Source organism: Ischnura elegans, chromosome 12, assembly GCF_921293095.1.
Source record: "Ischnura elegans chromosome 12, ioIscEleg1.1, whole genome shotgun sequence".
Taxonomy (NCBI): domain Eukaryota; kingdom Metazoa; phylum Arthropoda; class Insecta; order Odonata; family Coenagrionidae; genus Ischnura; species Ischnura elegans.
This window is the reverse complement of record NC_060257.1, coordinates 19,397,838-19,412,467: the sequence shown is the minus strand read 5'-3', so window position 1 is coordinate 19,412,467 and position 14,630 is coordinate 19,397,838. Positions and strand designations below refer to the sequence as shown.

Genomic DNA, 14,630 nt, shown 5'->3' with positions numbered 1-14,630 from the left:
ACTAGATCTCTTGGGATTAGTGTGAAAACAGCCACACTGATTTGGCACACAAACCACTTAGCTGCATTGGCCGAGATGCAACTTTAAAAAATAGAAACTTTGAAAAACTAGCAAAAACTTGCTGTAGTTAAGGCCATTCCATGATTTAGATCTCCGAATTCTTCCAATCTTAATAATTAAAATAGATCTTCTAATGTAGTCTGGTATCGAGGCAAAAGTGAAAACCTAGCTCACTGGCAATATTCACATTTCGACAGAGACATAACAGGTGAATAGCAGGTAAAGCCTGCTGTGAGCTACTGAAATTTCTATAGCTCCTACAACAACACCTACTTCAAAACATCTTAGTTAGCTAGAGCTACTAGAAAATAGTAGCTTCTGTAGTACTGTGCAACTACCATCCCTGTTGAATAAGTTATCCCATTCTTAAGTTCTACAGGTGTTATACATCGAACTTTTATAGAGCATGAGATCCTTTTCAACCATGTTTTTGGTAATTATACCTCCCATATGCAGAACAAAAATTGTTTTCAAATGTTTGAATTACTTGGTAGTGGAATCTACATCTGAAAATAATACATAACAATACTATTTTCTCTACCTTTAGCATGGAAGGGTGAACCTTGTATTACAAGATGTTCAATAATTATTTAAATTTACTTTATATGAGCTCCCTTAACAGGAGCAACTTGCGAAAAAAGTATCCAGACCAAAATTATTCCTCCTTGCCCAAACCTATATAATAATCAAACGAATACTTACACCTCTCTCTCATGCCTTGCTTTAGCATGTTCCAGCCAACTCTTCACTGTAACTTCCACACTAGAATTGGTGGCTGTATCGTCCTGGTTCAGAGCAACATCTGTAAAGAATGAAGACAAATAAGTATACAGACAATTATAAGAAGAGAGACATACAAACTTATAAATAGAAATAGGAACTAAATAAAATACAGATAAGGTATTTTTATTCAACTCCACTACATGAAAGCTATAGTCAGTAAATGCCTCCAGGTAAATATATCAGGTTCACAATACTCTACACCAAAATGTGTACCGATGGCTGTACGAAAAGATGCACAAGTTCTATTTTCTGGGTATAAGATTTCATGCAGCAGTTTGAGCAAATAAATGAACCATGTAACTATTAATTAAATGAACCATGTATTAAATAGCCGTAAGGTTTGTTTACACAATATATCACTTATAATTAGACCTTGTTTAGATTCATCCCAAGTTTCTTACAGTCGTCCTATAGTTTCCACTAAATTAAATGCATGGATGACTAATAGCACAGTTACTTAGTTTGTAGTTAAATTAGTTTATAATTTAGTAGGTTAGCAAAGTTGGGCAGAAAAAATATATTAAACGCTATAAAAGTTACGTCGGCATTGTAATTTTTTAATCCCTAAGCCTTATCTTTACTGACATAATAGATCATTTATTTATTTAGGACCTAAAATCTTTAATTATTAACCTAGTTCCATCAAACAGATAAAGAGTATAAAAACTTTTTGTAAAAAGGCTAAACATTGGTGGTTATCCTATCATAACCTTAATCGCCATATCCTATCATAACCCTTCGACCTGAAGACGCTGGCAGGATAGCCAGCGAAACTGTTGTCAACCAACAATCTGACGCGGAAGAAAACCCTGGAGAAATGCAGAGATCAAACCATCGCCGCGGAAACCTACGCTCTAACATCCTATCATAACATTAATGTTCTTTTTCGATGCGTGCGTGAATATACATATCAAAAGAAATCACACGGTGTACTCCGATTTCAAAGAATTAATAATTTACGTGAAACCTATTAATCATATATGCGTGTTGCAAAATCCCCCGGTTACACGTAAGTACAATTCCTAGTTATATATATATATATTTTAATATCACGAGATGTGGGTCAATTCCTAGTTATATTTATTGCCAAGAACCCTACTTGATTTGATTTAGGAACGGAACCAAACGGACCGTTCGAACAACAAATTCAGCCGTAGCCTACGTTATCAAAACAACAGGTTCTATTTTATACGCTAGCACTTACATTATTTCCTATACGTTCTCGCGTACAGAGACTATAGTACAAGAACTTCCACTTTAAATTATATCATGTAAACAAGGAACAAAAGCGAAAATTTCACCATGAACAACGGAAAAAGACGCTACCTTTAGTTGCCAAGTAACGGTTTTACCGAGACGGTCATGTTGTTCCAAGCAGAGCCATATTTTTCCTCGAGATGTTACAGGCTGAGTTATAAGAAATATAAGGAGCATGCGGAAACACTATACTGCCGACAGTGAACGCCAAGAAAAAATTATTTGGATGTCACATCAAACTTACTTGGAATACATGTAGCTGCATCTTTGTAACCGCCAAACCACCATGCTGTCTCCGGTGTTCCATTCCGGTTCCTCTGTTGGAAAGGAGGAACGGAGGAATGTGGAGAACCATGGGAAAATCTGTATCGCGGAGTAGCGGTAGATTCAAAATTCGTTCGCCACCAAAAAATCTAGAATTTCAATATAAAGTAAAGGTACGGCAGTACTTACCTTCTATTGCCTATCCTTAAATTGGACAATTACAATGTCTAATCTGGGAATGAGGCCATCGATGCCGTGATAATTTTAGGAGAATTCTTACCATTAAAAATTAAAATGAATTTAAAGCGTTATGTTTCATTAAAATACTTTCCAATCAATCGCCTCTGAGATTTTTTAATCCCTAGAGAGTAAATATTAATTAATCAATAAGTTGAAAGAGTTCATTTAACCTGCAGGAATGGAATGTCCCCGAGACGGCTACGCGACGTCGGCAGGACATTGGTACATAATATAAAATTTCAGTAAAAATCGATAAATTCCATTATTCCTGTTGTTAATTTTTGTAAAAGTTGCTAAATTTAAGTAATTTTTATAATCATGAAAGAGTACGGGTTTATTGTTCATCCAACGCTTCTCAACCGTACAACATGCGGAAATTTTAAATTTGTTGAAAATTGCTAAAATTGTTGCTAAATTTGTTAAAACTTTAAAAATTGTTATAAATAATGTAGAGAGTCATAAGTTCGTTCAATTGTTGTTGTTTAACCCGTAAGGCATGTAGAAATTTTTAACGCTCGTAAATGTTACTTAAATTGTTGCTAACTTTGTTTAAACTTAATTAATTGTTATAAACAATGTAAAACTTAAAAATAGCGTACATTTGTTGTTCTTAAACTATAGAAGCGGTAAAAATGTCAAATTTTTTTTTTCGTTAAATAGTTTATAATTTCCTCCCAGAGTCCACACTCCAACAAGAGGATTACACTTGGTTACCTAAAATAATCCTCAAAATAACTCTTCCTCCACGAAAAATTTCCTCTTCCTCGATCGGGAGGAAGTATTCTGGCTTCAGAAACGAGAGAGAGTTTTTTTTCTTTCTCCCTTCTCCTATACTCCCTACTCGGAGGAGGATCTCGAGACTTTCTCTCGGAGTTCCTCCTTGAGGAGGTGAGTGTTTTAAGAGGAAACCAAAACTCCGAAACCCTGCATAATGGGACACTAGCTGGACGTCCGCTGGACATCCAAGATAGGACAGTGTGCGGACGGATGGCCAGGACAGCCGGCGGATGTCCTCTGGCTGTCCTGAAAATCCGCGGACACTGAGAGGACGCGACGGACGCGCAGCGGACGTCCTCTGGCAACGATGTGCTGTGTGGGTATAACCCCCGGGAGACCACAGTACCGTCTGTTAATAATATAGTAATTCCGTTGTTCTAAAACTTACTGACCATGAATATTACTGGAAAAAAGCAGTGAAAGAAACCAATCTTCTTTGTTATTAAAAAGGAAATAGAGTAGCTACACATTCAAACACACTAGGGAGAGGTATAAAAATACCAAAACATTGACCTACTCAATAGAAATAACCATTTAGAGAAAAGTTTCCAGTTAAAAAAGTAGACAGCCATCAACCAATCTCCCAAGGTTTTGGTTCCTTGGCAAATAGTATCAATTACCTAGATGTTAAGCTGGCAGAGGCTGGATTAACAAATGCATTCCTCATCCTGTTAATAAATCACCTGAAATTATAAAACGAACTGACAATAAAGGCAACTAAACCACTAATGGAAGGAAGCATGGGAAGTCATAAGTAGACATATAATTCACTTTACAGGCATGAACAATTTTTTATTGGACACGAAATGGGAACAATATCAACAACTAAACAGCAGGAACATTTTTTTTTTCGGCATACTTCAAACGGTCTCCTGCATGCTGCAGCCACTGCTTGGCTACTCTCTCCAAGCTGGCAATGTTGCTTGAACAATGGGACTCCATTACAGCAGCTGGAAAATATATTCATCATAAGGGTGATAGAAAATAACTATAAGGCTGAGGAAATGATTAAGTAGACTTCATAAGCCACCTAAATACCATTCAGGAGGAAAACTTATTCATACCAATCAATGTATCTGCAAACTTAGTAGTTCTTAAAGACATGGTATCTTGGGAGCACCCTCCTTTCTTGCTCCCATGCTGTGGACCAGTCCACGTCAGTTGATATGCTAACTCATTAGTCAGGAGGGTCGACAACACCCTCCTCAGGTGGGCATCTCCACTTGCTCCTCCAATGAGTTTTACTTTCAAGACGATGTCCGGGCACGCACGCGTCCTACGACGACACTCAAGTCCACCAAATGTCAAAACAGACCCAGAAAAATCGGGCAAGTAAAACGATGCAATAGTCCGATTCAGGCAGGGTGAAAATCAAAGAAAGTCCGAAGGAGGCAGGGTCAAAATAGATTCACTGAGCGGAATGTCCAAAGCGGTGCGAGGGTCGAAAACGGGAGAGAGAGGTCCAAATTACGCGCGAAGTCAATAAAGGTTCCGTTAGGGTAGTTCAATCAGGTGCGGAGGTCAAAACAGGAGAGCAAAGTCCAAACGAAGCAGAGGTCAAATAATACAAGAAGCCGAGTCGCAAAACAAACACACCGAATCACAAGGAAACCCACGCGCCCACGCCAACTAACAACTGAATGTGTCGTTTCTGTGGTCTACCACAAGGGGGCCGATTGTGTAACTATGGTGTAACTTTCCGTTCGTATTTTCGCAATACCGCCATTTTAAATTTATTCCGCGCGGAATTACGAAGTTACAGGGGAAATAAGAATACAGGAGAAATATACCCACACCGTTGGAATGGTGGAGAATTAAGAAAAAAATGTACTTTATAATCCATTGGTCCAATCTTTGGTCTATAAATGTCTCCTCAATTTAGTATATCTCAAAGACATTATACGTCCTCTATTTTTTTTAATGTCTTACGTTCAGAGGCAAGTTCACCCTCATTATTTGGGAAATGCACTCGTACATTAACTTGTACGTGTAAATATCCGTGTAACCAGACCTTTAGACCTACTACTAGTCGAGTCGAACAAGAGTCACACAGCATGAGCCGTGAAGACCTCTTTAAGACCTCCTAGAGTCGAGTCTAAAAGAGGTCTCACGTACGACCTCTTATATGACCTCATCACGACTCCTGTGTTGACTGGGGTATTAATAATAAGACTCAAGAATTTGTGTAAAAGGATTTACTGAACAATTTTTTTAATCTTTTTAGTGGCACTACCAAAGTTGCTCTTCCTTGTTGCATTTTTTTGTTCAAACATTTTATTCTTGTGAAGACCCTCTGCTTGGCGTAACATTTAATAATTGCTTTGTCCAAGTTGGAGACACAGCACAGAACATTGGTAATTTGTCGAATTAGTCCTAATTAGAGGGTAGAGTCTACTTCATTACAGTTTGCAGGTAAATATAAACGCGAAAGAGTACATAAAAATATTATATGGTTTGACTCAAGTCAACATTTATAAGTTTATAAAGGCTATTCTTAACCAATTTACTAGTTCGAGAGAAAATATTATGATTAAAATTAACGTAAGTTTCTTTTTATGTGAACTACGATTTAACAATTGATTCCTGATAAATATTTGTATACACGCTAAAACTTTTCTGTCCTTTAATTCCATAAAGTAATAATCAATTATGCGCAACCGTCGCGACGCTTTTTCGGACGGACGAGAAATTTTCGAGGCGACGCTCGAAAATTTCTCAATAGCTCTCAACGGCATACGACAGGACTTTTTTCAAATTTACGGACTCAGTACTAGAAATTTGTTTACCTGATATCTTACCATTGGCACACGATGTTACTCATAGCATACGAGGTAAACGATGAATTTGCAAAATAGTCCCTGCATGAATGAGTGCGCAAAATATTAAGCTCAATTTGACTTTAAAGGGAAGAATTCCTGATTTTCCAATGCAATAGGAGCATCTAAGTTCTTGATTACGAAATCTTTAGCATATCCAATTAGTCTGTCTGACTGATTCACTTTCACCACTTTTTTCACATGTGTGGGGGGCGAGACATGGTCAATGATTCGATTAGTTAATATATACAATAAAAAGATTTTTCAATTTAAGCATCCGCCTGTGATATGAGACATTCCGTCCAGCTTTCTTCATTTTCGACAAGCTGTTGGAGCACGTTGCCACAGTACAACGGGAGCCTGGCATTTCCGACGATTAAAGGTGCTCTTCACCCACAAAAAGTTAGTCTTATGAGTAGTGGATTACAAAGACGATTTCCAGTGAAATTGCAGGAAATGTGTTCAGATTCGCGTTAAACGCAAGGCGGCGCAAGGTCTCAGGAACTTATTCTATCTCAATTTCTAGCGTGCAAACAATGTAAATGCTAGGATCAGCTAGGATACAGGGTCGTCAGTGACGTAACGGGACTTCTGCTGGCGCATGCGCAGTTAAGAATGAGGCAACCTTACAGTCTAAGAACCTTGATACTTGATGTGGTGATAGGTGGGTATTCCGAGCATTAATTATGGTACATATAAAAACTTTGTTCTTTCCATACATCTTTATATGTACCATTATCGATTTCAGCTACTAAGTTTCATTTTCAAGGGAGGAGCCAATGACGCCTTGCAAATTATACTTAGTTGTTGAAATCGATCGGGACACCTATCAACCTGTGTGGAAAGCTTTTTGCTTTAACCATGTTTATCAAATATGTATTTCCTATTAGATTAGTGGTATCTCTTATGATTAATTTAACTATCTTTTATGACTTTTTCTCCTTATTCTTGTGCACTTACCTTTGTAGATGTGTTTAGATGCTGAGGTTCATTATCCTGAGCCTCCCATCGACCCATTAAGGCAGAGAGATCCTAGGGAGGAGGAAGTTACTGGGGCACTGAATTTAGTATATGGGCCAACAATTGGTAATAAATGTCCCAAGAAAGGATTTTTTGTCAAGGTAATCATGCTTGCTAATATAAATCATGCTATTGTAAGTATTGTGCACTAACGTAGCTGCTGAATTTTCGACTGAACTTTGACCTCCTCATGAAAGTTGCAGTGTCACTTACTCACTCCGTGATTAAACCTGAGGGTTGGTTTGGATAAGTGAGCATGGAGACTAAGCCACAGGCATGTGAATGGGCATATTCAAGGGGATTGAGCACTCAGTACGCTGCTACAATAACTGTGGAATTTCTCCATGAATACAACCACTATTTAGCAGCTCAATAGGGCAGTTTCCTTCAACAAAGCAAACGAAAGGCATTGATTGCGATTCGTTACCCACCATTAATGTATTCATAACATACAAATTATTTTGTTTTAGAATTCCCAGTTTAGAGGAATGACAATGGTCAATTTTTATCCTCATTTGAAAAAGGCCAGATTGGCACCCATGCGATGCCACTCCACGTGACTTCACAGGGACCTAGTTTCTATACGAGTAGATAGGAGTTTTACATCGTCTCAGGTTACCAATGCATGCATGAGGCACAGAGCTCAGGGAAACATCTCATAATAATCACACATTAAAAATACCTAAGTTCGGAAAGTTTCCTTCGTTTGATAGGGGAATAATAATCCTTATTTAAGCCAAGTGCTACCTGCTAGCAGCCTGCGTCATATCAGCGCTCAAGCCTCGCCCCAAGGTCACCTCAAACGCCGACAGCTGGAACCAGAAATACGGCACACGGAGTTTTCCGGGCATTCATTCTTAGCCGTCGCGTTTTCGCGCTCTTGAAATTTTTCACTTTTCATTTAATCACAAAAAATAGATCTTCTTCTTCTTCTTCTTCTTCCTAGCGTTTGTCCCGCGCTATTGCAGGGTCCGCTTTTCTGCAAAGCCTTCTCCACTTGGCTCGATCCAGGGCGTCTACTGACGTGGCGTTGATGGTCTTCATGTCCGCCTTAATTTTGTCGAGCCAGCGCATCTTTGGTCGTCCTCGTGGTCGGCGTCCTTCAGTACTCAGCCACATTGCTGTTTTGGCCACGGAGTTCTCATCACTACGCACCACATGCCCATACCACCGCAGTCGAGCCTCCCGCATCTTGTCTGTGATCGATGCAACTCCCATTCTTTTCTGAATGTCTTCATTCCTGATGTGATCCAGGCGGGAGATGACTAGGATCCATCGCAGCATCCTCATTTCCATGACATGCATGGCCTGTTCTTGATTTGCTGTGGCTGGCCAACATTCTGCTCCATATAGGGCCACTGGGCGGACTACGGTCTTGTATACTTTGGCCCTGAATCGTTCAGGCATTCGACGGTCGCACAATACGCCAGTCACTTGGCGCCATTTCAGCCATGTTGCATTGATTCGAGCTCGTGTGTTGGCGGTTGTGCTTCCATCGTTGCTGATGACAGAGCCCAAATATTTAAACTTCTCGACCTTTTCAAAGTCGTCGCCGTCGATGCTGATCGTGCCATCGGTTTGAGGCCCACACTCCATTTACTCAGTCTTCTTGATGTTTAATCGCAACCCATAGTTGTCGAGTCGTACCTTCCATAGTAGAGTTTGCTGCTGTAATTCGGGTCTGGTGGTGCTGGCAAGGAAGACATCATCGGCGAACAGTAGTGACCAAGGATGCGATTCTTGGAGACAGGCCGTGATTGTGTCCATGCACAGGATGAAAAGGAGCGGAGAGAGGGCCGATCCTTGGTGGACGCCAACAGTGATTGGGAAAGGGAATTGGGATATTCCTGATGGGCAACGGACGGAGCTGGTGACGTTGGTGTAGAGAAGCTTCACCCATGACACGTAGACTTCAGGGACGTCGTGAGATCTGAGGGCATGCCAGATAAGGTCGTGTGGCACGCGATCGAAGGCTTTCTCCAGATCAAGGAAAGACATATGCACTGGCTTGTTCTTCTCTCGGTGCCTCTCCAAGAGCAGTCTAGCTGCGTGTATTGCATCTGTTGTGCCAGTCCCCTTTACAAATCCACACTGGTTGGGTGTGATGTGAACAATGTGTCTGAGCCTAGCATCAATCACTCTTTCGAATATTTTCATGGCGTGGCATAAAAGCCGGATCGGGCGGTAGTTGGAGCATTCTGCGACGTCGCCTTTAACCTTCCAGATGGGCACAGTTATGCTGGTCCGCCAGGAGTCGGGAACTTCGTTGTCAATGATGATGTTGTTAAATAACTCGGCGAGGATGACAACGCCGTTGCGGCCAAGTAGCTTCCACACTTCCGCTGGAATGTCGTCAGGGCCCGTTGCCTTTCCATTCTTCATCTCCTTGATAGCGGCGGCTACCTCAGCTTCACTGATGTGTTGCACAGGTCCGATACTAAAAAATACATCATCACAAAAAATAGATATCGTCATTTAAAAATCTAAACGCGTGAAATACGTTCTCCTGGAATAATTATCTTTCGATTTAGGCAATAAAAAAATAATAGGAAACCACCCTATTTGGGTTCAATAATTTCTAGGAGTGGCCTTTTAGGTGGTTACTTGCCTGATCTCTCATTCCTAATTCTCAGCACAAATTTTGGTTCTAGGTGGCCAATGGTAAGTGATGCAAAAGCTCCACCATAGTGCTCAAACCACCTTCCCTATTCAGGGAGGCTGAAAATATGCCTATGCTACAATGCACTCCTTTGCTAAGCATGAGCTCTTGAGTGCTCCTCCCTCCTGAATGAGCCCAATATCATACATTCAGGGCAGGGGGGCAGTTCCTTTCCCTAGGCCATCTCACATTTTGACGATATTATTTTGGGGGTGTCCAAAGGCTTCACCCTGGATCCTTAGATCAGTGGCCAAGTTCTTTACGCACCAGATAACTTAAAAGTACATCCTCATAAAATTATTTTTTATTTTGAATTCCATACATTGGTATCTTACATTCTACCACAATGCTTTCAACAAGTACACATGGCCTCGTTATCAATGATATATTATATGTTCATTTGTGGTAATGCTTAATAGGTTTAAACATAACGCATATGGGTTTCTGAAGAATGCCTCCTTAACCCCAAGTTAAATTTCTTTTGTTTATATTCACTTTCTTATGTTCATATTTCTTGTTTATATTCACTTTCTTATGTTCATATTTCTTGTTTATATTCACTTTCTTACATTCATATTTCTTGTTCATATTTCTTTTGTTTGTCACCTTAAATTTTGTAATTAGTGTGTTATATCTAAGAGTGATTATTTTTTTTTGTCGAAAATATTGTATTGTTTTTTTTTCATGCACTAGGCGATATATGCACTGTTCACATTTGACTGTATACATGTATATATTTATTTACTTTTTGTCTTTTATTTATCTATCTCAATGTGAATTGTAGAAAGCTGTACTTATATTTTCTCATGGGCCCCAGTGCCTACGAAAATAAACGATATTATTATTATTATTAATTGGTTATTCTTTCAAGGTTGCAGGCAGAGCTGTTCCTGTTCCAGATAAAAGTCAATCATTTTATACGGAATGTAATGCTGATAGGGATTTAGAAGAGTGGGCTCCAGAGCTACCTTATTTAACACCACACACATCAGCGTGTATGGAAGCTGCTATTGATTCCACTACATTACGACGATATGAATTCACTGGTGAGGTAAGTGTGAAGGTAGATGTTGGCACTGAAGGCTTGCCGAAAGTAAGTTTATTTTACAGCAAAAGATGGTACATGGTGCAAAAATTCATAATTCCTCATTTACATGAATTGGCCTTGGAGACTTGAGGCTACCTGCTTGGCTTCAATCGCTTGCATAATTAAGAACAGATATATTTCAGAGTAACATTGAGAATATCATCTTGGAATGTCACTATGTTTCTAGGTCCAATAGATACAATATTTGAGAGATATTTTGCCTAGATAGGACTCACTAATGAAATGTCTCCATCAGGCACCTTCTTTTTTCCTTTTTTTATGTAAACGGTTGGTGTCCTAACACCCCCTGCTGCAAGCATGTTGAGGCTGTTTGCAGAGTTATTTTGGCATCAGAAACGATTCTGGTATGGTACCTCAAGGCTTTAATGCAAGACTTATCCCACGGAAGGTCAAATGCATATGTGTATCTCGGGATGGAAAACTTCCAGCTTCTCTTAGCATTTGTTCACATATCTGAACCAGCCAATGGCTCGTTTTACTCCTTGAAAAAATTTTCTCTAACGGAAAGAAGTGGATATATATTGCCTCTCAATTCTGCTGTTAGTAATTGATTCTGTTTTAAAGGAAGTGGATTGTTAGTTAGAAGATCTTGTTGGTTCCTTCACATATTATTTAATTGTCGATGATAACAGACTCGTATCTTTTCATTTTACGATCCATCACCTATCTCTTGAGGTATTTGCTGCATAAAATCTATGGCCTTTAGGAGGTAAGTAAATGACGTCTGGAACTCATGCCGAGATGGTCACAGCTTCTCTGCTACTCATTCGGCTTGTGTATCACCCTCATATGATTTTTAATTGTTTACATTCTTGTGAGCAATTCTTTCCCTCTGCGATTGGTCCTCCCTAAATGTGTCAACGGACTGGAACTTAAATGGCACCACTGACTTGTGGAAAGTGGACAGCAACTTTTGCATTTTTTTTACATTCAGGAGAAAGTGGCTGAATGAGAAAGTTTTTTTTCTTGTTTTTCCTTCCAAAGACAGAATTCTTTTATTGAAAGGCGCAGTCCAGTCTAAGTGAATGTGATAGTATTCAGCCACTTTTGGCTGTTATGTTCAAAATTATCCATATTTATTGTCATGATAATCCAGAAAATGCTTTGATGATACTTTTCAGGCAACAGAAGAGCTCGTTGACCTGGCTTCTAAGTCCTTATATGCTCATTTTGTAATGGAAGGTACAACTGCATGGGGTGAATACATTGTCAATTCTAGCTATTCAAAGGAAGACTATCCCCTCATAAAGGACGGCAATGGATTTGTTGTGGAGTTTGCTCCTGATGGGTGAGTGACAATTGTGGCATTGAGAGTAATCATTATATTATTATAGTTTTTTTTTATTCTAGCCCTGATATTTTATTTAGCGAATATTTCACAGAGGAGCTCCTGATGGGTGAGTGACAATTGTGGCATTGAGAGTAATCATTATATTATTATAGTTTTTTTTATTCTAGCCCTGATATTTTATTTAGTGAATATTTCGCAGAGGAAAAATCAACAGCCTTGACCAGGATTAAAATCCAAATCTTCCCTACTCCTGGGGGATGTTTGTCATTAAATGGAATTATGTATTCCAATCGGTTTTCTTTCCAAACTGCTGGTTTTAATAGGTAACCAACATGCTTGGAATTTGTTGCATTTTTAAATTTTCATTCCGACAACGAGTTCCACAGTGAGTCTGAGAGAAAAAGTTTCAAGCACATCAAATTCCAATCACATTGCAACCGATTAGAATTGATCTTCCAAATTGAAAACCAGGGAGAATAACTCCAATCAATGTTAAGCACAACCCCCAGGTTTTCTATCACTGGAAGAATCAAGGCTTTTCTTCCTCTGCAGATTCTTTTTTTGCTTTAGAGGACAATATAGTTTATTCTACCAGGTAATTCCACATGGCAGCATGTTTTTGAACATGGCACCACTGTCTTGAGGCTTAAGCCTGAATTGGCTGCTAGGAGGTTAACCAAAGACATTCAAGGAAATAACCTTGGACTGGCCAATGGTTTACCGTACGTAGTCTCCTGTAAATGCATTTGACATGTCAAAATTCCTCAGGGGAAAAAACACTTGCTAAGCTTTCCAAGTTCTGCCTTTAGGCTAGTGTCCCAAGTCCAAGTTGGGACTGTGGTGCTATATGTACAAGCAAACATGCTAGCTTGTGGCATTGCCTATGCATATACATATGTACCAGTTGAGTTGCCGGCCATGCACATATCTTAATGTAATGTGATCAATATTTACCCTTGTGATGGAATAAAAATTCTTTTCCGTAGATCTTGCCCACTAAATAAAAAAATTTATGACATCAATTGATTTCTTGCCATAATTGTTTACTTCAATGTAATATATTGTAAATTAACTTAAATCAATCCATCTATCAATTCTTAATCGTCTAACCATTTCTTCCTTTATTTGATACCTTTCAGAATATTACTAATTGACACATTAGAGGATGGGGAACTTGATAGATCAGTTTTCAATACGTACCCATCTTATTTATATGGTTCCCGGTTTCCATTGGCCTCAAACAACGAAGATGAAGTCCTCGACAGTAAGTAATCAAACAATATTTAATTACATACAAAAGACTCAATGTCACATTGATGTTAAAGCTCCATAGAGGCAATCAATTTCCGATGGTGGCGAAGGAATGCAGAAAAATCTCTTCCATAGGTTCAATAGAGAATCCTTACTTGAAAATGTTGCACTATGCATAGTTGAACCCTCTGCAAATCAGAGAATCAATAAGAAGTACTGTAATCAAGTAAAAACTCATTCACTGCACAACTATTCAAAAGACATGGTTTTTTTGGTTTTATGTGGTGTGGTAGTACAAATTTGTCATGTTATGTCCCTTACTACGCTGATTCAATGGAGTGGAAAGAAAAACAGAGTCCACTAGTATCGTCATTTCTCATTCTCTTGCAGGAACTTGTATGTTGACTGGCTCCACCGTCACAGCACTGGATGAAAGCAGTTTTTCTCATGAGATGTCGTCTTGTTATACGTTAGCCTTTGGCCATTGCCATATGTCGTCCCCATTGTTTGCTGGCTTAGTCAGAAAAATCGAAGGCACTCATCTTATGGTAATGTGACCAACCAGTTACGTTTGTGATGGAATAAAAAATCTTCTCTAGATAACATCTAGATGAAAGTCTGTGGTTTTACTAGATCTATTGAAACAATTTTGAAATGTTTCATGTCCATAGGGTCTTAGGCCCTTATTAGACGAGGTAGCCAGGCGACGTCGCCAATGACAGTAGCTGGCAACACACTAGCTACCAAATCTAGTAGCCAGTTCAGTGGCCAGAATTACTTCCATTGTGTATTGCGACGTGAGACTGGCGACCTAGTGAAATAAGGTCCATATGCTACAATCCAGAGCTGCCTGTATGGGTAGCCAGTGGCGACGGGGCTCCGTAGCCAGTCAGTCGCCAAAGTGTGGCTACATCGCTGGCTACCCTCATGTAATAACATCCATAAGACCCATGACAAGCTGAGTAGCCAGTTTTGTCACTGGCGACGTCGTCTGGCTACCTCGTCTAATAAGGGCCTCAACACTAGAAATACCGGACTTGATATCCCTCCTAGAACTACCGAATGGAGTCATACTGACTCATACCTTATCATTGTATGTTTTTG

The 14,630-nt window shown here is 39.4% G+C and overlaps 1 protein-coding gene and 1 long non-coding RNA gene across 2 annotated transcripts in view; one reads left to right on the top strand and one right to left on the bottom strand.

The window, feature by feature from the left end:
- The window catches only part of LOC124169193, a 69,545-nt gene that overhangs the window by 51,727 nt on the left and 3,188 nt on the right, over window positions 1–14,630 (top strand). The window contains exons 21-25 of the mRNA XM_046547708.1: window positions 7,166–7,318; window positions 10,748–10,927; window positions 12,106–12,272; window positions 13,415–13,539; window positions 13,917–14,074. Of these exons, the coding sequence (XP_046403664.1) occupies window positions 7,166–7,318; window positions 10,748–10,927; window positions 12,106–12,272; window positions 13,415–13,539; window positions 13,917–14,074 (783 nt within the window). The remainder of the gene's footprint in view (window positions 1–7,165; window positions 7,319–10,747; window positions 10,928–12,105; window positions 12,273–13,414; window positions 13,540–13,916; window positions 14,075–14,630) is intronic.
- On the bottom strand, window positions 4,148–5,531 carry LOC124169197. The gene is made up of 2 exons (XR_006867051.1): window positions 4,446–5,531; window positions 4,148–4,331 (listed from the first exon to the last, which is right to left on the bottom strand). It is a non-coding gene; the product is annotated as an uncharacterized LOC124169197 (long non-coding RNA).